Source organism: Myiozetetes cayanensis, unplaced genomic scaffold, assembly GCF_022539395.1.
Source record: "Myiozetetes cayanensis isolate MyiCay16 unplaced genomic scaffold, myiCay2020 scf35, whole genome shotgun sequence".
NCBI classification, from domain to species: domain Eukaryota; kingdom Metazoa; phylum Chordata; class Aves; order Passeriformes; family Tyrannidae; genus Myiozetetes; species Myiozetetes cayanensis.
The window spans coordinates 1,374,825-1,396,371 of NW_026087577.1; the positions used below are offsets into that span (position 1 = coordinate 1,374,825).

Sequence of the window (21,547 nt, forward strand, 5' to 3'; positions counted from 1 at the left end):
TCTGTTGTGCCACTATTTTATGGTCAGGCCTGTTATTAAATGATTTTTAAATGCTTAAAGAAACAAAACCAACAAGCAAACAAAAAAATCTTGGTAAATCAATTGTATTCCAGTTTTGCAAAATGATTTTCTTCTCAATAAATTTACAGTATTAGGCTGCTATTCAGAATTCTAAAATCTGGGACGGTTTTTTTGTCTGTTCTTTAGTCCATGGTCATGACATAACTTGTGGTTTGTTTTTTTTTCCTTCTGAGAATGATGAACTTCCTTTCTGTGGAAGAAGATTAAATTATCCAACCCCTCTTCCCAGTCTGGCACGGTGTGACATGATGGCAGCAGCTTCTCCTGGTGCCCTGGGACACCCATAAAGGCTGGGATTGTGCCCTGTGGGCTCTCCTGGAGGACTTATTTGAGCAAGGAAAGGAAAATGGGCATTAGAAAAGGCAGGGAATTCAGGGCTGGGATTTGCTGGGAATTTAATCCCTAAATTTGCATCGTTACACACCTTCCCCAGAGTTTGGGCAACAGCAAGGAATGTGTTCAGGAATGTGCTTCCTCCTTCCTGCCCCAGCCTGACAAACCAAATGTGATGTTTGGGGTCAGCTCTGCATGATTTAGTAACTTCCAGCGTTGGTTCTTGTTGCTAAAATGCTGCTTTGGAGAAGAGCAAAGAGAAATCCCACCAGTTTTGGGGTTGGGTTGGATGTTTTGGGAAGGGACTGAATTTCCCCCCCTGGTTTATTCCCAACCAAATCCTTAACTGGGATCCTTAAAGCTGACTTTAGACTAAATTCTGGTTTTTCCTTCCCTAAAAGTCATCCCACAGACTGAGGCCGAGTTCCTTGAACCCGAGCAGCAGTTACACAATTCCTTTGATGATTTTGGTCTTGTTTGGGCACCCAGTAGGAATTTCCAAGGATCCTGACCCTGCTCAGTGGAGGATCTCTCCGAGAATCCACATCTCACTTCTCCTGAACTGAGTGTCCAGTTTTCCACAGGATCAGTGGAGCCTTTTGAGCTGATTTTTCACCAGTCATGGAGTCTCGGAGTGAAGGTCAGTGGGGAATTGGCCCTTCCCTTTCCTGGACACTGGGATTGATGGATTTTCCTGAACTAAGGTGCTTTTTTGGGGATAGGAGGCATTGAGGGCCCCATGGACAGGCAGAGGAACAGGAATGAGTCCTGTCAGTCAAATGTGAGCAGCAGGGAAGGTTCTGAACCCTGGGTTGTTGCTCCATTGAAAACTCAGTGTAACCTGTTCCTTTTCCCACAGGAAAAACAGCCTTGTTTGTTAAAAGAAGGGGGAAGGGTGGGCAGTGAGGGGAGCTCAGATTTTCCCACTTTCTGCTTTTTTAAATTCATTTCTCCTGAGAGCTGGTACAGCCAGAAATCCAAGGAATTAACAGAGGGACACCCCAAGCAACCGAAGTGGTGACAACCCCCAGTGACACCGACCTGGAAAACCGGTGAGGAGCTGAAATTGCTGCTTTTGCGGGACCTTCTGCTTGCTTGGCCTGAACAAAAGTGTGTTTTGCTTCTGTTTCCAGCCTCAATGTTGCGATTTTATCTGCAGATTGTCTGGGAGGAACAGTCCAGGGGCAGCTGCTGGTGGGAGGTCACTTTGTCCTCCTCAGTTGTCCCGCGGGTTCCAGGGGAAGTTGGGAGTTAAAAGCTCTGGGATGTGCCGTGTTTGTGCCTTGCAGAACAATCCCAGGGCTGGGCACTGGCACAGCTCAGGGCTTGCAAAACCAAAGGCTGAGACAACAGATTGCAAAACCCTTCCCGAGTTTTGGCTTTTCAGAAGGAAAAGCTCAACTCAAAGGAGCCTTTTCCCCGAGCGACCCCAAGCAGGGCCATGAATTGAAGTGTTTGTGGACTTTCCCTATAAAAAAAACAACACTGGAATGTTTTCATCTCCCTTTTTAAACCTCTCCTGCAGCCTGGGAGCTTATTATTTAATGCCTTAATTACCAGGTAAACAGCTGGGATAGAACAGGAAATTCATTAGAAAAGGGCTGTTGTGAAGGAGAACTCGCTATTTAAAGGTTGTCCAGTGGTGGTTCCTTGAGCTGCCCTGTGATTAAATTCAGTGTATTATGGTCAGATGAGTAAATATCCGTGTTCTGCAGACGTGGAACTGAGAGCCCTGCCAGGAATTGTGGAAGGGAGCCCCGGGTTATTCCCAATCCAGGATCATCAGTTCTCTTTTCACTTCTTTTTACGTTTTCTGCCCAATTTCCTCCCTGAGATTTTTCCGTCAGTGGATGGCAAATATTCCAATAAAGGAGATAAGAATCAGGCACCTCTTTGTGGTTCAGCTGAAGCTACAAAAAGCAGGGAATGCCACAAATATCACTTGGGAAGTCTTCCCTCCTGTCCTGGTGTGTTCCCAGCGGTTTTGACCGCACAGGGAACAGCGTGGACAGAGCTTCCCTGGAGATACCCCGGAATACTGAGACATAAAATTAGTTCAGCCTGCAAAAGGACTCCTTCCAAGGCAGCCCAGGCAGGGAGGGATCAGATATCTCCTAAGCCTTGGTGTCATTAATAGTCCAAAGGTCTCCCAACCTGGATCTTGTGTAACCCCGGGATTCCTCCGGTGAGGTTCCTGTGCCGGCCTTTCCCGCAGCACCTGCAGGGAGGAAAACGCACCCCTGTCAGCACAGAGAGGCTGGATTGGGGATTTGGGATTAGCTGCACTGTGACCCCGTTCCCAGGGGCCAGGGGAGAGAAGATCCCGAGCCTTGGGAAGGGGGAGTGCCAGGGAAGGTTGTTGGTGGTGTCCAAGTGCCCCTTCCAGCCACAGCTTCTTGCTGGGAAACGATTCCCCAGGGAAACCTGGGAGTGTGGCAGAACACACCAGGGGACCCTGACGTGCCTCTGGCTTTTAGGAATCAAATATTTAGGAATCCAAGAGTTGCTAATTCACGGGAAAATTCCCCCTTGGCCCGAAACGTTGTCTCGTGCTCTGTGAAAACTGAAGCTCTTTGTTACTCCCAGAAAACAGTGGGATTTCAGGATGCTCGTGGATTTTAATTTACTCACTTGAAGCCCTATTTTTTTTCATCCATTCCATAATCCATCCACTGCCTGCTGTTCAGAAAAAAAAAAAAAAATATCCAGGAATACTATCAGATTGTCCCAGCAGATAAACCCAGTGGTTTAAATTAATTCCAGCCCATGTAACCTGTGATCTGTGGCTGTCACAGCTCTTGGCTTTTCCCATCCTGCGGAGAAATCCTTCCCCAGGGGCTGCAACTTAATCCATGGCCTTTCTGCCAGAGCTGCAGGAGATTTTGGGGAGGCTGAGCCAGGAGGTGGCAGTGGAGCTCATCCAGCCGGGAGGGGATGAGGAGGCTCTGACGGGATCCGTGTCGGAATCTGCGTAGAGAGAACATTTCCAGTGTACGGCTTGTTCCTAATTAATCCTGCTAATTACAGACCCCCAGGATGGTTTGGGTGGGAAGGGACCTTAAAGCCCTTCCAGTGCCACCCCCAGGGATATCTCCCACTAGCCCAGGTTGTTCCAGCCTGGCCTTGGACACTCCCAGGGATGGGGCAGCCACAACTCCTCTGGGAAATCCATCCCAGCCCCTCCTCACCCTCAGAGGGAAGAATTTCTTCCCAATCCCTCAAATTTGCACGTTGTTTAAGTTGTATTTCCCCCAGAGTGCTGCAGTTGTGTCTCTTCCCTTGGCTCCTGCTCGTTGAGGGCTGAGCTCTTTCCTGGGTGGCTCAGGGACACGGGACAGACCCCCAGGAGTTTGTTCCTGAGTCCTTCCCGAAATTTCTCAGCAGCTCGAGATTTGTCACCTGCCAGTGCCTGCAGGAGCCACTGTGTGCTGGTGGCACTTCTGGGGGGTGACACAGCAGGAGGAGGATTTCCAGGCAGCCAGAGATGGAATTTATTCCATGGGGAGGGAGAGGATTTCCAGCTGCAGGAGGGAAACGAAAGGGCTGCAGCTCCTGAGAGCAGCACCTTGCTGGGAGAGCAGGGGGCTGGAGGGTGTGCAGATGGGCTGGGAGTTCAAAATTAAGATTAGAATCCATCTTGTTGCCTGTTTCCCGATTTCTATGTGTTTATTGTAGGGCAGGGAGTGACAGGACAAGGGGGAATGGCCTCCCACTGCTATCCCAGAGGGCTGGGATAGATGGGAGAATGGGGAGAAATTGAGTTTTACCCCAGAACTCCCCCAAAATATGTCTGTCTGACACAGGCCGAGTTCCTGGGGCTGCTGAGCTGGTGTTGTCCAACCCTTGGGATTCTTTGGGATGGAAAAGAACCGAGGGAGGGACAGGCAGAGGCAGCGACGTGGCCCTGGGGCTGCTCTGGGCTGATGCAATTCCCCTCCGTGGTGAAAAACCAGGACAAACTTGGACAGAAACATGGAGCACGAGGGTGTTCCACCCATTGTGGGGAATCCATGTGAATCCATGTGTTGGGAAGAGGTTGCCTTGGCTATTCAGGGGCTGCCAGGACTGTCAGCCCAGGGCACTGTCCTCGCCTGCTCCCCGGGGTTTTCCAGCAGTGGAAAATCACTGGGATACAGGATCCCCCCCTGCCAAAGTCCTCCGGCTGGGATGTTTCTGGAATGATCTTTGCCCCTCTGCCTTGCAGTGGGAAGGAGGCAGAATTTGCCCTTTGGAGTCTCCCGCTTGTCCCCACGGCCAGAGGGGCAAAATGCCAGAGGAGGGACAGCAAAGCCCGGGCTGTGCCAAGGAAACAGGGTGTGCCCTGCAGCCCAGAGCCCAGACTCCTCAGGCTGAATTGCTGATAAAAATATATCCAATATTTTCCTGATCCTGAGGTGTTTCCAGGTGGCTCTGGGTGCTCTCAGCGGGGACAGGTCAGTTTTTTGGCTCTGGGGAGGAAGGGCTGCTGAGGAAGGTCTCAGAAATACCCCGAGCTCTGCTCTGGGACAGAACTGTGCCAAAATAAGGACAGTTTGGAGCTTCAGAGCACCAGGACAACGTGGCATTCCCGGGGCAGCCGCCCTGGCCCAGCCCAGCACAGACTGTGGGTTTTGCAGAGCTTTTGAGCTCTGTTTGTGCCATTCCACTCTTGGACACTCTTAATTAAAGAGCAGGACGAGACGCAGCCTCTGCTGGGCTCCCGATGTGCTCCTGGGGCCGAGCCGCTCCCTCTGGACAAGCTGCCCTTGTATTTTTATCACCGGCGCCTCCAGGGCTCCTGCAGAGCCAGAGATACCGCGGGGGCCGCGCCCTGGAGCCCGGGCGGGTATTTTGGGGTGCGGGCACAGCCCTGGCAGGGTCACCCTGCAATTGGGGCCGCGGGGCTGCGCCAGCTCCCAAAATTAACCCGGGAATTAGCCGGGAGACCGCCCTCCCCCCGGGGCGGGGTGGGCACGGTGGCCCCGCAGTGCGGGAGGTCCCGACCCCCCCATCGCCATCCCCGGGTGTATTTTGGGGCCAATTCGTGCGTTTTCCTCAGCCAGTGCCTTCCTGAGCATCGCGGGTTGTTTGGGGGCAAAATCCCCCCCGAACGGCTCCATCCCAACACAGCCCCGTGGGTTATCACCGAGGGGCGCGGGAGGGAAAGGGGGATTTGTTGTTTTTCCCGATTTGGCAACTTCGGGGCTCGGAGGGGGCGGGCGGGCGGCGGGACCTGCGCGGCGCCTCCTCCCCCCTCCCCTCGGGAAAGGGGCGCGGCCAGGGCTGGCCCCGCCCCTCCGCGGCGCGCAGGCGGCGCCGCTATTGGCTGCGCGGGCGGTGACGTCAGCGCACTGCGGCGGCTCCGCGCGGCCCCGGTGGCGTCGCCTTAAAGGGGCCGCGCTCGCGGCGGCCGCGGCACCGGCCCCGCCACCGGCTCGGACACGGCTCGGGCTCCGGCACCGGCGGCGCTCCCGGCACGGCCCCGCCCGGTAAGGACGCGCCAGGCAGGGAGTGCCGGTACCACGGGGTGCGGAGCCGCTGGGACCCCGCGGGGAGCGGGGCGGGTGGTGCCGGTACCGGGGGTTCTGATCCGCCACGGCCGGTACCGGGGATACCGATCCCGTGGGACCCCGCGGGGACCGGGGCGGCTTCTGCCGGGACCGGGGGATGCTGGTCCTGTAGGACCCTGCGGGGACCGGGCAGGACGCTGCCGGTACCGGAGGGTCTGCGCCTGGCAGGACCCCGCTGATAGCGGCGCGGATGGTGCCGGTACCGGGGATGCCGATCCCGCAGGATCCTGCAGGTACCGGGGCGGATGGTGCCGGTGCCGGGGATGCCGATCCCGCAGGATCCTGCAGGTACCGGGGCGGATGGTGCCGGTGCCGGGGATGCCGATCCCGCAGGATCCTGCAGGTACCGGGGCGGATGGTGCCGGTACCGGGGATGCCGATCCCGCAGGATCCTGCAGGTACCGGGGCGGATGGTGCCGGTGCCGGGATGGCCCCGGGAGGTGCCAGCCGTGCCGGAACCCTCCGGGCATGAGTCAGCCCCGCCGCGGTACCGTGATGGGCTGTGCCGGTACCGGCAGCGGAGCCGTCCCGGAGCCACCGCTCCGGATCCAGCTCTGGATGCGGGACCCGCGTCGGGATCCCCCAAACCGCCCCCGCACGTTTTGGGGCCAAACCCCCGGTTTGGGGTGCGTTTTTTCGGTGGCCCCGCTGCCGCAGCGGAGCCCTCGGGCTGCGGGAATTCCGCCGGGAAAACAAACACCAGGGAAAGCTGGAACAGCCCCGTGACCTGAGGCGACCGCGGCAGGGCGCGGAGGGGCTTCCCATTCCCCATGCTGGGAATTTGGGAAGCTACGGAGCTCAAGGAGGGGCGAGGTGACCCCTCGGGGCGTGGAGGGGTCGGGGTGGGCTGGGATCCCCCCTTCGAGCTCTCCTTTCCCGGGATTTCTTCTTCATTTCCTCATTTGCCTCTCCTTGTAGATGCCCAGGGGGTGGGAGCGGCTCCGTTTTTATTCCAGGAGTGCTGGAAGCGTGTCCCGATCCCCCTGAAGTGCCCGGTGGTGCCGGAGAGGGAGGACTTTCCCCTCCTTGGGGCAGCAGGACTCTGCCCTCCTGCTTTGCCAGGACTTCTGCCCTGGAGGTGGAGTTTGCTCAAGGGCAGGGGATGGGTTTGGGTTAAAAGTGAAAAACCCAAACATGTTTCACACACCAAACCCATCCAATGGCTGGGCTAAAAATGAGCTTAAAATGAGGTTAAAAATGTTTAAAACAGGCGAGAGCTGAGTGTGCCAGGGGAAAAAACTGCCCTTCCCACCGGGAAGTTCCCCTTGTGGCCCTCGATTTCCAGGCTCCAAATTCGGGTGCTGATCCCCATCCAGGCTCACTTGGGTGCCACAGGGGCTCCTCTGTGTCCCGTGCTGATCCCAGGGCAGGACTGAGCCCGATGGTGCCGAGCTCTGGGAATGCTGAGCCGCAAGGATAAGGAGTGCAGGGAGCGGTGCCAGCTCCAACCTTTCCTCCCTCGGCCTCCTCAGGGCACAGGGATCTCAGGGGTGGCTGGAGGGGAAGAAAACACAAAGATTTTGGGGATAAACCACCCTAGGAAAGGTCAGAGTTTTCCCAGGAATATTTTGACCCCCATCCCAAGTTCAGTTTGTTTCACCCTTTATGCCTGGCGTGATCCATGAGCAAATTCCTGAGGTATTTTCTGTCCCAGCACTCAGGCTGGGCATTATTAGGGGATGTGGATGACTTTGCTTTGCTTTTCCTTGGGAGGGAGCCTCTTTTTTTGTGGACAGTGGACGGACACACTCCCTTCCCTGCTGGATTTGCTGGGATCCTGTGGGGATTTCACCTCTCGCTGCCCCACAGGGGTCCATCCCACCCCCTGGGATGTGTCCGTGGGCACCACCAGCTCCTGCCTGGATGTAATGGGGTGATTTGGGGCTGGGACACTTCCTAGACCTTTTTTCCCATCCCTCCCCTCCTGTGGGAGCAGGACCAGGGTTGGAGGAGGGAACAGCTTGGCCTCTCCTCAGCTGGGCTGGTCTAGCTCTGCACTCTTGAGCCGTTCCTACTCTGGGATCTCCCATTTCTGTATCCCAGGGGGAAAACAGTGCTTGGTGTGGATTTTGTTGGATGTGCTCAGGAACACCGGGACAGGGAGACTCAGACAGCAGCAGGCTTTGTTTTCCAGCACTTTGGAGCAGCTGGATTTATCCCAAATGCCAGGGAGAGCCGAGTGCTGCCAGGGAGGTGGGAAGAGCTGCAGGGAGCTCTGCTGAGGGGGAGAATGGGAGATCCAGGTGGATGGTGCTGCTCCCAGCATTCCCCAGCCATTCCAGGGCTCTCTCCCTGTGCACCACAAAGCCTCTGTCCTAAGGCTTAGCCCCAAATTATTTTCTCACTGCTGGCAGCTCTTTAGAACATGGGGACTAAAATTACAATTCCTCTTTCATGCTTAATCCCTTTTTCTTTTTTTCCCCTTTCTGTCTTGGTTTGGACCTGAAAACCACAGTGGCTGCTCCCACTCCCAGCCTGGCTCTGGCATTATTTGGCTTCAAACCACGCCTGTGGATAAACCTGAAGTCTTGATGGGTGTTCCTGCAAAGAAACAGCCAGTGTTTGGTTCAAGGTGCCACCAAAAAAAAAAAATAAATGTGGCTTTTGCAAGATTCCAAGCCAAGGTTTCATTTTTGGGCACCAGCACTGAGGTGCAGCCGTGGTTTATTATTTCAGCAGAGTCATGAATCGTGTTTGTGCCCAAAATAGTTGGATGCTGGGCTTCAATCCAGCCAAATCCCCCACAAATCACCTTCAGCTGCAAAACTCTTCCGTTGTCGTGCTGATGACAAATCAGTGGAATCCTCCCTGCCCCAGCTAAGCCAAGCTGCTGGTGCCCACTGAAAACAACCCAGTGGGTTATTCCTAAATTTCCAGCCGGGTCTTGGCTGATTTTTTGGAGGTTTCCCACCGCTTTGGACCACAAGAGGTCGACAGAATTCCGGGGCTGGGAGCCGGGCTGTGCCTTGGCACATCCCGCCGTTCCAGGGTAATTGCTCCGTCAAAAGGAACACCCCAAACTAATTACACTGGAAGAAAATCAGGGTAATTTGGGAGCAGGGCCTGCGCTGCCGGGGGTTTCTCGCTGCTCCACTGGCTGCCTTCACGTGCGCCCGGCGGGGATTATGAGGGATCAGAGCATTAAACAGGCTCTGGCTGCTCTGGAGACTCCCTTAATTCCTCCCTGGTACAGAAGGTCCCGAGCTGGGGAGTTCGCAGCGGGACACGAGCCCGGCCGGGGGGGCTGAAGCTGGGAGAGCCCCCAGTGCTAACCAGGCTCTGGTTTTTGTGTTTGCAGCCCCTCGGCCCCCCGGGATGGTCCCACCATGAGAAGGTGCTGCCAGGGCGTGGGGCTGCCATGCCTGTTTAAGGTCAGTCACTGTCACCTGCTTGGTCCCTCCTTTTCTCAGGGAGAGCAGGAATCGGGTCCCCATCCTGCAAACCCCACCCTGGAGCGGCTGGAGGAGAGCCAAGGGGAGAGGGGGATTGGGGAGGCCGGGCTGGGGCACCAGCTCTGCCCGTGTGGGCAGAGGGGGGTAATTTTGGGTTTAGAGCAGGGCAGGAGGCAGCTCTGAGTTCATGGAATATCCTGAGCTGGGAGGGACACACCAGGATCATCCAGTCCAGCCCCTGGCCCTGCACAGACACCCCAACAGTCCCACCCTGTCCCTGAGCTCTGGCAGCCTCAGGGCCGTGCCCACTGCCCTGGGGAGCCTGGCCAGTGCCAACCACCCTCTAGGGGAAGAATCTTTCCCAAAATCCAGCCTAAACCTGCCCTGGCACAGCTCCAGCCACTCCCTGGCTCCTGTCACTGATCTTCTCCCCGGGATGGCTGCAGAGCCCAACCCCAGGGGAATCAACGATGGGTGATGGATCAAAAACCAACCTGCAGAATGCTGGGAAGAGCCAGACTCCTCCTGGCAGCCTGCAGGGACACAAATCCCTGTCCCAGGGGTGGGACAGGAGAAGGCTGGGGAGTAATCCCCCAGGCCAGGGCCCTCCCTGCACAAGGCTAAGGTGTGCTGGGTCAATGGCTGGACTTGACCATCTCAGAGACCTTTTCCAACCCTAATAATTCCCTGATCCAGTGAAACAGCCCGAGGCGTCCTGGGTTAATGGTCAGTGATCTCAGAGACTTTTTCCAGCCCTATTAGTTCCCTGATCTAATGAGACACCCCAGGGGCGCCGTCCCCACATCCCGTGTGTGCGACACAGTGACCTCCTTGACTGCAGGAACAAGGGGATTAGCGGTGACAGAACGATCCCTTTAGGGGCAGGATAAACCCCTTAGGGCTGTCAGCGGGGCTGTCAGCGGGGATGTCAGCGGGATTAACCCCCGGGGCAGCCCAGGGGCACTGCCCGCCCGCCGACGCTCTGGGTGTTGTGCTCCTTGCAGGGCGTGGGCATGGCCACCCCCCGGCCCCCCCGGTACCTGCTGGTGTTCGACTTCGACGAGACCATCGTGGCCGAGAACAGCGATGATTCGGTGGTGCGGGCGGCGCCGGGGCAGGCGCTGCCGGAGCCGCTGCGGCAGAGCCAGCGCCAGGGCTCCTACAACGAGTACATGCAGCGCGTCCTGGCCTTCCTGGGCGAGCAGGGCGTGCGCGCCGCTGACTTCAGGGCCGTCTACGAGAACATCCCGCTGAGCCCGGGCATGCCCGAGCTCTTCCAGTTCCTCTCCAAGAACCGCGAGCTCTTTGAGGTCATCCTCATCTCCGACGCCAATGTGTTCGGCATCGAGGCCAAGCTGAGGGCGGCCGGCGTCCACTCGCTCTTCCGCAAGATCTTCAGCAACCCGTCCAGCTTCGACAAGAGGGGCTACCTCACCCTGGGGCCCTACCACAGCCACAAGTGCCTTGACTGCCCGGCCAACATGTGCAAGAGGAAAATCCTGACGGAATACCTGGCGGAGAGGGCGCAGGAGGAGGTGGAGTTCGAGCGGGTCTTCTACGTGGGAGACGGTGCCAACGATTTCTGCCCTTCCGTGGCCTTGACTTCGGCCGACGTGGCTTTCCCACGGAAGGGCTTCCCCATGCACAGGATGACCCAGGAGATGGAGAAGAAGCAGCCCGGGGCCTTCCAGGCCACTGTTGTCCCCTGGGAATCGGCTGTGGAGGTCGCCCGGTACCTCCAGGAGCTCCTCAAGAGGAAATGTTGAGGGAGGCTCCAGAGGGTCCTGCAAGTGGCCGGGAAAAAGAGAAGCCTGGGGTGGTCACATCCTGTGCCCCTGCTTGTCCCCGCTCCCGGGGTGTTTTCCTGCCTTCCCGAGCTCCTTCCTCCCCGGTGAATAAAGCACTTTCTCCAGGTCCCTGTCCCTGCCCTGCCATGGTGAGATGGAGCCGTCCCTGCAGCTCGGACTCCTGGGGCCCCCTGGGGCCCTTTGCCAACGTTATTGGGGATTGGTTGGGGTTGTGTTGCTTTTCTTCTTTTCCCTTTTGGCTTCACGAGGGAATTCCTAAGAATCCAGAAGCCAGTTCCCTGCGGGCTGGGAACATCCTTCCTCCTGCCATCCTCCCAGCCACACGAGGAGCTGCCTGCTCATGCTCAAGGGCTCCTTCCCTCTTTGTGAGCCCACTGGGAATTTAATCCAGGAAATTCATGCTCCCTGGCTCCTCCACATCCCACTCAGGCAGGGCAGCTCCAGGCCCAGCTGCTGAGGCTTGTGATGGGGTTAATTGTCCCTTGGGACTTTATTCTCTGAGAAGAACACGTCATGAGGATCAGGAAAGCTTTTGGAAAGGTGGCAGCTTGGAATAAACCTCCCCAGCCCATCGCCTCTCCTTCCCCAGGGGAGGAGGACCTGTCCTTGCCTTCCACTTCCATCCTCTGCTCCTGCTCCCAGGAGGAAGTGTCCCTGTGTCCCTGACAGGTTCCTCCTTGCCCTGAGCCATTTCCAGTCGTGTCCTTGTGCTTGCTGGATCGTGTGACCCCCCCCTTTCACCCCAGGGAGGGGAAAATTCCCCTCCTGACCTGGTGGAGAGGTGCCAGACCTCCCCAGGGGAGGTTTCGTGGTGCTGTGGCACTTCTGGCACCGGGTCCCCAGAGGCCAAACCCTCCCCCCTCCCTGTGTCCCCCCCACCCCACTGCAGTATTAATTACCCCTTCTAATTGCACTCTGCAGGGGGGACCTCCAGGATCCGCTGCTCTCCGGTGTTGGCTTCCCCTGGATTTATCCACAGCCTTACAGGCCCCCGAGGGTGGCTCGTGACTCCTCCAAACCCTGGGACCCCTGACAGCAAACCCCAGCAGTAAGGAAATAACCAAAGCAGCCCTGAGTTGTTCCTCCTCTTATTTCATCCCCTCCTCTCTGTTCTTCCTCCTCCAGACCCCGTTCGACTGTGTGGAACTGAAAGCCATGGAATTAAAGATACCTATATATGTATATAGATGGATATCTCTATATTGCAGAGACACGAACTTGGTTGTATCCAGGACATAAACCTGGGCGTGAAACAGCTCTGAGTTGCACCAAAATGTTGTTTCTCTTCCTTGGGCTGGTGGAAGTTGGGGAATGGGAATACAAGCAGGGAATCCCCCTGGACTGGGGTCTGGATCAGGGTCTGGGTCGTCCCTGCTGCGGCTCAAGCCCAGGGGACAGCAGGCAGGTTTCCAGCTCTCCTCATCCTTGGGGATGTTCAGCCCAGTCTCCCGTTCCCGGGATTTCATCCTGTGCTGTTCCAGGGGCCGGGAGCACGCCCAGGATCAGCCCTGGGACGTGCTGTGTTCCCACGTCAGAGAGCTCAGTGTGCTGGTGCTCAGCGTTCCCGGGGAGGGGTGGGAGAGGGGGCTGCAGTCCTGCCAGGCCGCAGCGGTGCCAGCAGTGCCACCCGCTCTGCTCCCGTGCCAGTTCCAGCGCTGCAGAGCCAGAATTCCAGGCCTGAACAGAGCGGGATGAGGCCGATCCGGGGAGGGGGCGGCCTGGCCTGGGGGCTCAGCAGGGCTCCACGTAATTCCCAGGGAAGAATCCCGCCTCCTGCCCCAGGACGCCCTCGCACCAGCCGTCCGAGTAGCGCCGTGTGACGAAGAGGAGGGCGCCGGGCTGGAAGGAGAGCTCGTTGTCCTTCTGCCGCGTGTAGGGGTACAGGGCCACCACTGCGGGGGGAGAGAGGGATGTGGGGCCTGGCAGTGCCACCAGGGGGGACGGGGCATGGCTGGGAAGGGCGGGATGGGGGACAAGAGCAGCATTGCAGCGTGGGGCACAGCTGGGCCCTCAGTGCTGCGCCCCAGGGCTCAGCCAAAATCCATCCAGGGGATGTGGGGATCCACCGCACCTTTCTCCAGGTAGTTCTCTGGCACCCAGGAAGGCTCCTCTGAGGCGGGGGGTGGCGGTGGCAGGGCCAAGTCCTCGAAGTCGGGCAGAGCCGATGGTGGTGGCAGTGGCTCCAGCTCAGCAGGGGCTGCAAAACCCCCCAGACAGGCGAGGGATGAAGGGCTCAGTGGGGCAGGGGTCACACGCAGCCCCCCGTGTCCCCCCTAAGCCCCCTGGAGCACTGAGCACTCACCTGGGGGCAGCAGGTCCAGTGGGGGCACGGCCAAGTCCTCTGGCGGGGGCGGTGGGAGCAGAGCCCCGGGGAGAGGGGGCGGCGGGGGATGGCAGTGGCAGGGGGTGCGGGTGGCCCTGGTGGGGGTGGCCCTGGCAGAGATGGCCCTGGAGCGGGGGGTCCCGGCAGGGAGGGCAGCGGCGGCGGTGCCGGGATTCCTTCACCAGGAGCTGCCAGGGCTCCGCTGGAGCTGGGGATGGAAGAACAGCCATGCCAGGGTTGGGGGCTGGCCCTGCCCCCCACTCTGAGCACAGACACTTCGCCCAACGCCAGGGCAAGGCGCCCCTGGCAGTGGGCACCATATCCTGCATCTGTGTGCAAACCCTCTCCACACCCACCCTGTGCCTCATCTTCCCCAGCAGGGACCCTCTCCAGGACAGGACATTTCCGCTCTAGGGACAAAGCCCTGCCAGGGGGACCAAATCTCCCAAAGGCCCTGCTCTTTCACTTGGCAGCAGAACCTCCCCCAGCAGCAGCAGCAGCAGCGTGGCAGGGGCTTGTCCTGGGCCTGTCCCGAGCTCCCAGACATTGCAGAGCGTCAGTACCTGATGGATGCCAGCGAGGAGGTGGAGGAGGCTGCGGAGAGCTTGCCCTCGGGCACCACGGGCGGCTGGATGGGCTCGGGGACGCGGGTGCTTCTCCTGCGGGCACAGCATCCAGCTGGCAGCTCGGCACGGGGGCCCACACCACTCGGGTGACACGGGAAGGCCGTGCCCACCCCCCAGTCCCACACCCATCCTCACCCCAGGGTGCCCACGGCCTGCGCCGACGACTTGGTGCCCTTCCGAGCCAGGGTGCCGGTGCGGGACAGCTGCGTGCTGTGGTCCTGTGGGCATGGGGCACATGGATACGTGACAGGTGACATCAGCCCCCCCAGGTCCCTGCTGGCCCCCCTCGGTCCCTGCTGAACCCCCAGCCCCTGCTGGCCCCCCGTGGGAGCGGCCCCGCGGAAGGAGCCGGCGCTGCGGGGGCGGCCACGCGGCACCAGCCACCGTGGGAACCGCGGGCCCGGCCTCACCACTTCCCTTGTGTCTGAGGGGCCTCTGAACACCCTCCCCTGGGTGCCTTCCGGGGCCGGGAAAGGCTCCACAGGGGTTGGAGGGCTCCAAACCCACTCCCGTGGGTGCCTCCTGGGGCTGGGAAAGGGGCTGTGGGGGAAAAACCTCCTCTCTGGATGCTGGATGAGCCCACCCGTGCCCCCGTCAGCACGGCACTGGGGACGTCAGGGCCCCCACCCGAGCCCCCTCAGCCCCGTGGGACCCCCTCCTGTCCCGGGCTCACCTTTATGCCGTGGCCAATGTCATCCAGGACGCTGAAGTTGAGGGGTTTCCTGTAGTAGGGCTCCAGGCTGGGGGGGTTGGGGGGAGCCACGATCTTTTGGTAGGGCGGGAACCTCTTGGTGACGGTCAAGGAACCGATCTCCCGGCGGGACACCTTCTCCTTGTGGATGTCCACCCTCTGCGGAGGTGACGCTGTGCCCACTGTCCCAGCCCGGCCTCTCCCCACCTCCTGCAACCCCCTCTGAGTCCCACCACCCTCCCCAGCCCCGTGGCCCTGCCTGGAAGGGAAGGGATGCACTGGAGGATCGGGATTGGGCCTGAGCCCTGCAGGGACAGCGGGTCTTCAACCCCTCGGAGCTTCCCGGACCCCCTTTCCCGGAGCCCACCCCAAACCCCTCGCGGGGGACGGTCCCACCTGTGCCACGCAGGCGACATCGGCCTCCACCTGGCGCAGCTGGGCCGCCTGCAGGTCCAGCAGCCTCAGGAAGGCGGTGGCCAGGCTGCTGACCTGGTAGGTGACACTGGCCAGGGACTGGGTGCTCAGGGCCATCGTCTCCTCCAGCGCCTTCCGCTTGTCGCTGGCCTGGAGGGGAAAACCCAGCCTGGAGCCCACCCCCACGGCACTGCCACCCTCCACGCTGCAGTCACACGGCAGCACAGATGCCTCTTCTGCTTTCCAAATGCATCAAACTTCCTCCGGCTCCACTGGCCAGACACAGGGACACCCGGCAGGGGGGTGGATCCTGGTACCGGGGATCCCCTGGGAATCCTCCCCAGGATGCTGATGCTTTTGGCAGGTGCTGGAGCAGAGTGCCCGGCTCAGCTCCTGCCACCCCTGGGGACAGCTGGCCATGCCACCACATCCCACACGTGGGACACCTGGCCGGGCCACCAGCTGTGTGGGGGACAGTGTCTCAGTTCTCTAAACAGCTCCTCACATTTCCCCTTCAGTTCTGCTCTGGCGGCTCCAGCCCCCTGGGAGCAGTACCGGGGTCTGGCTCGAGTCAGCAGGGCCACAGACAGGTTTGGCAAAGATCCCTCCAGCAGACACCCCTCCCTCCCACAGCAAATAGGGCCAGAAAAAGCCTTTTTATCCCTGTTTCATCCCAAAAGCTCCTGTCCCCCTTCCCTCAGTGGGGGCCGGGCAGGGAGGAGGAGGATGGCAGCAGAGCTTCAGCTTCACTCTCTCTGCACGTGCAGGCACCCAGCTCTGCCCTCCAGGAGACAGCTCAGAAACCCTGGGACAGCCCAGGACAGCCTGGTGTCCCTGGTCCTCTCCCAGAGGCACCAAACCCTGGGGAACTCTCCCTTCATCCCAAACCCACCACGAGGGCAGCTGTGGAGCAAGAGGGGAAACTGAGGCAGGAGGAAAACGAGCCAGAGGCAGGAGATGCTCGGGTGGAAGCCTGAACTGGTGAGCGGAGGCTCCCAGCTCTGAGGGCAAAGCGCTCATCACCAGCCACCCCTCCAGGAGCACCATCCCACCATCCCAGGGCTCCCGGTGGTCCCAGCATCCCAAGCCCGTCGCGGTGCCCCCACCTGCAGGTAGTTGCTCTCGCAGTACTCGGCGACCCTGTGGAGGTTGTCGTGCTGCTCCCGCAGGCCCTGGCGGCCCGCGGGGATGTCTCGCTGCCGCAGCTGCTCCAGCTCCGACATCGTGCCGGGCTCTGCTCGCACTTCCTCCGCGGCCGCCCCGCCGCTGCCTTTGCAGGCTCCTGGCGGTGCTGACGCAGGGCCCGCGGGCGCCGCGGTGTCCCCGTCCCCTCGAGGGACACCCCGCGGCCCCGGCAAGGAAAAGTGGGAGGCCGGCGGGGAAGGAAGCCGGCGTGGCTCCGGCCCCACGAGGGACGCGTTTGGGGGGCTGCCCTGCCCGGGGCAGGGGATGGGAGCGGTGAAGGATGTGAGTCACGGGGGAAACGGCGGGGCAGGGGGTGGGGGGAAGTGACCCAAAATGATCCCAAACCCCGTCTTTGCCACCTGTGCCCACCATCCACCAGCCATGCTGTCCTCCTAGCTGGGGCTGAGCGGGCACGGGCACAGCCAGGGATCCGAGGAACATTAGGAACATTTCCTTCCCTTTGCCTTTACCAGCCAGGCGAGGGGTCCAGCCAAGGGCAGCGATTCCACTGCCAGGTCCCCCTCCCTGGAAAAGCCCCTGTGCATCCCACGCAGGTCACCAGGCCTGGCTGCACTCGGGGCACAGCAGGACGTGCCAAGTGACCCCACGAGGCGCCCGGCCCGTCCTTCCCCTGCCCGGGACAGCGTGTCCTTCTCAGTGCTTTGCTGAGGACGTTTCACATCCCCACAGGGTGAGGTTGCAGGAAATTCCCACTTCCCCGGTGCTTGGAAATCCCTCCACACCCTCTCCTCCACCCTGCAGGTCCTTCCCTGGGGCCTGCCAAGCTCCTCCACCCGCAGGTGCTTCCTTGGGGCCTGCTGGACTCTGTCCTCAGCCCCAGTGACTTTGCACCCCCAGACAGGAGAGACACCCCTCGTTAGGGCTTGGCCCTTCCTGAGCCCGCAGCTCCTGCTGCACAAGGACGAGGGAAATGATGGATTTCCTCCGGCACCGGCCCAGCTCCTCACACCCTGAAGGACCAAGAGCCGCCCGGGCTGCCCCTGGCCCCGACGAGGCTGTGGCAGCCCCGTCGCCCCAGTTCCCCTCCTAAACTGGGTGGGTGGAAGCTGCCCTGATCCCCACAGGGTCATTCCTGCCACCCCAAATCAGGATCTGGACACTGTACAGGCTCAGACACCCATGGTAGGGCCTCAAGGACTTCCCAGGTGTCCCAGTCACCCACCCATCCTTCCTGCCCATCCTCACCCTCCCCACAGCCCCGCTGATTACCCTGGACTTTGAGGCTAATTCCCAACACCTGACCAGCTTATTCTCCTGAGTCCATTATCAGCTTAAGGGCCAAAGACATCTGCTTCCCACTGCCCTCCCAGAGAGCTGGAGGAGTCTTCCAGCTCCGAGCAGGAGAGCAGCATCTCCCCTCGGATGGGGCTCTGAGCATCTCCACCGCACAGCGGGGCAGCCCCTCTGCCCCCCCAGGTAAGTGCCTTTGCTCCTCCAGGTGGGTCCCACCTGCTTTGGGAGCCACTTTCCCTGTGGGCTGGGCCACTTCTGGCTCCTGGTGCAGCTCCCAGGGCTGGCTGTGTCCCGAGGGATGGATGGGAAGAGGAACACGGGGCACACTTGCCGTGGGAGCAGCAACACAGCAACACAGGGCTCGACACCTTCCAAGCAAGGCCAGGGCACAGTTCAGCTTCAGCACCTCTGGTTTGGTTGGAAAGATTCTGCCCAGGCTTTAGACCCCAAGTTCTGACACGGAAATAAGATCTCACAGTGCAGGTCAGCTCTGTGGGCATCTCACATAACCCCTGGATGGGCTTTTGTGGGAAAAGAGTTGGGCTTTTCCAACCCACACACTCCCAGAAACTTGCAGTGGCAGCAAGTGCATAAAAATAGCCAAGTTCAGAGCAATGGAGGAGCCATAATCTGGGGGAAAGGCACAAGGAGGAAACAAAAAACGAAGTATCTTTAGTTCCTTAGGAAACCTCCAAAGAGGTTGTTGCCCAGGCACAGGACACCCCACCAGGGAGGTGTAGTTTGCAGACCTGGGCATCCAGCTTCTCCCACAGCCCTGAGGCATCAGCTCCTCTCTGGGATCATCCAGGCTCACTCTCCCCTCCACCTGCTTTCTTGGGAAAACAGTCTCTGTGGTGGCAAAGAACTCCTTAAAAACCAGGCTGGATCCTCCTCCCCTGCCCTCAAGCTGCATCTGTCACTCCATGTGCCTGCTGAGAAGGAGCAAAGGAAAATCTGGGAATGGCAGATGGGACAGGAAGGGGGTGGAGAGGTGGCTCCTGCCTCGGTTTCCTTTTGCAATGGGACATTGGGGGGGCTTGCAATATTATGGGGACAAAGCAATAATCCCAATAACGAGCCATTTCCCTGCAGTTCCAGGGCAAAATGGCTCAGGACATGACCGAGAAGGAGCTGCTGAAGATGGAGCTGGATCAGCTGAAGAAGGAGGTGAAGAACGAGAGGCAAATGGTGAGGGTCCCACCCAAAATGCTCTGACCTGGTGGTGACTTCCTTTCCTGCTGCAAAGGAACAGGACCACAAGCCCTAAAATTACCCCCCAAATGCAGCAGAAGCAGCTGCACTCCACCTCTCCCCTCCAGGAAAGCATTCCCCTCTTAGCCCCACATCCCAGATCCTACCCCACACCTGGTGAAGTGTCCACAACACCCCGGGAATGCTCTTGGGACACTCCCATGTTGTGTGGGATGTCCACGGCCACGGTTCCCTTCTCCCACTGCCCCATGTGAGGTGTCTGTAACACCCTGGGGATTCTTTTGGGGACACCCCATGGCGGGTGGGACATTCCTGGCCACAGTTCCCTTTTCCCACTGCACGGACGGGTCCACGGGCGGCCCTGCAGGGAGGATCCCACCCCAAACACGGAATGTCTCCTTCCTTGGCAGGTCTCCAAGACCGGCAAAGAGCTCAAGGACTACATCGAGTCCATGGCGGGCGAGGACCCGCTGCTGAAAGGAGTCCCCGAGGACAAGAACCCCTTCAAGGAGAAGGGGGGCTGTATAATAAGCTGACACCCCCCGGCCCCGCTGGCACCGCCGGGCACGGGGATGTCCCCGTGTGCCACCCAGGACTGTCAGAAACCTGCTTTCCCTGTAGTCCGCCCTCGGCACCGAGGAGGAGCCCAGAACCACAGCGTAGTGCAGCTAAAGGACAGCAAAAGGAGAAAAAAGAAGATAAAACCCTGAAAAAAATACCCAAAAACCTCCCCCCTCCCCCCGACTGCCACCGGGGCTGAGGTTCGGCCGCCGCAGCGTCGCCGTCTGCGCTGTCCCAGCTGAGCTCTGCTTTCCCACGAGCACAACTTCTGCATTTGCAGCAGCCCCAGCGAAGTGGGGGTGATGAAACCACAGAGCTGATGGTGCAGGGGTTACCTGCTGCCTCTTTGGAAGGGTGGAAGCTGCTGCTGGGGCTCCAGGAGAGCGTGGAGATGGACCTAGGACTGGTTTACTTGCAAGGAAATACCCCTGGATCCCACCTGGAGCAGCCTTTTCCTGCCTTCTGGGTCTCAGAATGAGGCACAGGGGGTCCCTCAGCACTTCAGCCACCCCAAAAGGGGGGTCCCTGCAGAGAACAGACACAGGGAAGTGCATTTTCCTCAGGCAGCCAGAATACCCCCCAACCCTGCACCTCCCCAGCCAAAATCCCACCAAAATAAAGGTGGGTTTATTCTCTCTCCTGCAGATGCTCAATAAACCCTCCAGCTCGAGCACGGCCTCTGTCTTTTCTTGCAGCACTGAGGGGCAGGAAATGCTCTTTACAAAAAGAATTTATGGGCTTTCTTTTCACTTTTATGTGGAACCCAAATGTTGGGTTGTGACCAACATGTTATTTTTTTAATGCTCCATCTTCCATGGCTTTTTTTTTTTCCTTTAGAACTTGGATATTTCCTTCTTCCCTCAGCATTCCACCTCCATCCTCCTCACTTCCCTCATGCAGGGGGCTGGAATCCCAAGTTTTGATGGATTTGATGGTTCTCTTGGAGTTTCTTTGATGCAGCAGAATCCTGTTTTTTTATGGTTTTACTGAGTTTTTGGGGGGCTGGCAGAATCTTGTTTTCTGACGTTTTGAGGTTTTTTGGGATGCAGAATCCTGCTTTTAGATGGAGTTGATGGTTTTATTGGATTTATTGGGGGTGTGACAGAATCCTGGATTTTGATGGGTTTGTTGGGGTTTTTCTGGGGTGGGGGCAGAATTCTTTTTTTGATGGGTTTGTTGCAGTTTTTTGGGGGGGTGACAGAATTCTAGATTTTGATGGATTTGTTGTTTTTTTTTTTTGGGGGGGTGTAGCAGAATTCTGGTTTTTGATGGATTTGTTGGGGTTTTTTTGGGGGGTGGCAGAACCTGGTTTTTGATGGAGTTAATGTTTCTGTTGGGTTTTTTGGGGGGTGGCAGGACAGCAGCAACACAAAGGGGGTAATGAAAGTGAATTTGGGGCACTGCATCATTAATTTGTGGAGCACCTCTGGGTGCTGCTTCTCCCATCCGCAGCTCCAAGACAATTTCAGGCTATTTAGGTAAGAAAATGGCACTTTCCTGTCACGGCCCTGAGGTGGCCGGATCCACCGGGGCTTGAGCTGCCCCTAATCTGGGGCGATAATGGGGCCGCGGCCGGAGGGGATTGACCCGTTAATCGACGCTAAACGGCTGGAAACCTGCGTCAGAGCCGGCTAAGCCGCTGCTGAAGGGATTCGGGACGCTACTGGAGCAGCAGCGGCTTAAAGGACGAGCAGGAGGGGCCTCTCAGAGCCCACGAGCGATCGCGACGCGCCGTGACGGCTCAGACCGGCCATGAGGGCTCGGGGGTGCTGAGGGGGAGGCGGGGCGAAGGGCGCTACCGACCAATAGGAACTCGGGATTGTCAGAGTGACAGCCCGAGTAGCCAATCAGCGATGGGAAAGGATGAGTGCGAGCCCCGCCGTGACAGCTCCAAACATCATGAGAGCTACGGGCAAGTGAAGTGGGAGGCGGGGCGAGGCGCACTGCTAGCCAATAGTAACACGGGATTGCGAGAGTGATAGCTCTTTCCGCCAATCAGAGATGGAGAAGGAAGAGTGCGACCCCCTTGTGAGGGCTCGAACCTGCCATGAACGCTAAAGGCTGCTGAGGGGGGAGGCCGGGCGAAGGGCGATTCTAAGCAATAAAAATGCGGAATTG

The 21,547-nt window shown here is 58.9% G+C and overlaps 3 protein-coding genes across 7 annotated transcripts; 2 read left to right on the forward strand and 1 right to left on the reverse strand.

Moving 5' to 3' along the window:
* The first annotated feature begins 5,817 nt into the window (after nucleotides 1-5,817).
* On the forward strand, nucleotides 5,818-12,437 carry PHOSPHO1 (phosphoethanolamine/phosphocholine phosphatase 1). 2 transcript variants are annotated; one of them, XM_050327970.1, is made up of 3 exons: nucleotides 5,818-5,882; nucleotides 9,262-9,334; nucleotides 10,360-12,437. In XM_050327970.1, exons 2-3 carry the CDS (start codon nucleotides 9,290-9,292, stop codon nucleotides 11,119-11,121), a joined length of 807 nt encoding a protein of 268 aa, XP_050183927.1. In that variant the 5' UTR covers nucleotides 5,818-5,882; nucleotides 9,262-9,289; the 3' UTR covers nucleotides 11,122-12,437. The 2 variants fall into 2 exon arrangements, with proteins under 2 accessions (XP_050183927.1, XP_050183926.1); XM_050327969.1 differs by lacking the exon at nucleotides 5,818-5,882 and adding an exon at nucleotides 6,903-8,535.
* A 328-nt stretch (nucleotides 12,438-12,765) lies between these two features.
* Nucleotides 12,766-16,440, reverse strand: ABI3 (ABI family member 3). Its single transcript, XM_050327960.1, is given in 9 exon segments — nucleotides 12,766-13,055; nucleotides 13,235-13,360; nucleotides 13,466-13,550; nucleotides 13,553-13,694; nucleotides 14,050-14,145; nucleotides 14,248-14,330; nucleotides 14,786-14,962; nucleotides 15,200-15,367; nucleotides 16,324-16,440. Coding segments are annotated over 9 exon segments (1,155 nt in total). The 3' UTR covers nucleotides 12,766-12,894.
* On the forward strand, nucleotides 16,147-20,072 carry GNGT2 (G protein subunit gamma transducin 2). 4 transcript variants are annotated; one of them, XM_050327999.1, is made up of 4 exons: nucleotides 16,596-16,684; nucleotides 17,620-17,839; nucleotides 18,749-18,844; nucleotides 19,279-20,072. In XM_050327999.1, the coding sequence occupies exons 3-4, from the start codon at nucleotides 18,761-18,763 to the stop codon at nucleotides 19,402-19,404; spliced, it is 210 nt and encodes a 69-aa protein (XP_050183956.1). In that variant the 5' UTR covers nucleotides 16,596-16,684; nucleotides 17,620-17,839; nucleotides 18,749-18,760; the 3' UTR covers nucleotides 19,405-20,072. The 4 variants fall into 4 exon arrangements, with proteins under 4 accessions (XP_050183959.1, XP_050183956.1, XP_050183957.1 ...); XM_050328002.1 differs by lacking the exons at nucleotides 16,596-16,684; nucleotides 17,620-17,839 and adding an exon at nucleotides 16,147-16,329; XM_050328000.1 differs by lacking the exon at nucleotides 17,620-17,839 and having other exon boundaries at nucleotides 16,670-16,684.
* The last annotated feature ends 1,475 nt before the right edge of the window (nucleotides 20,073-21,547 follow it).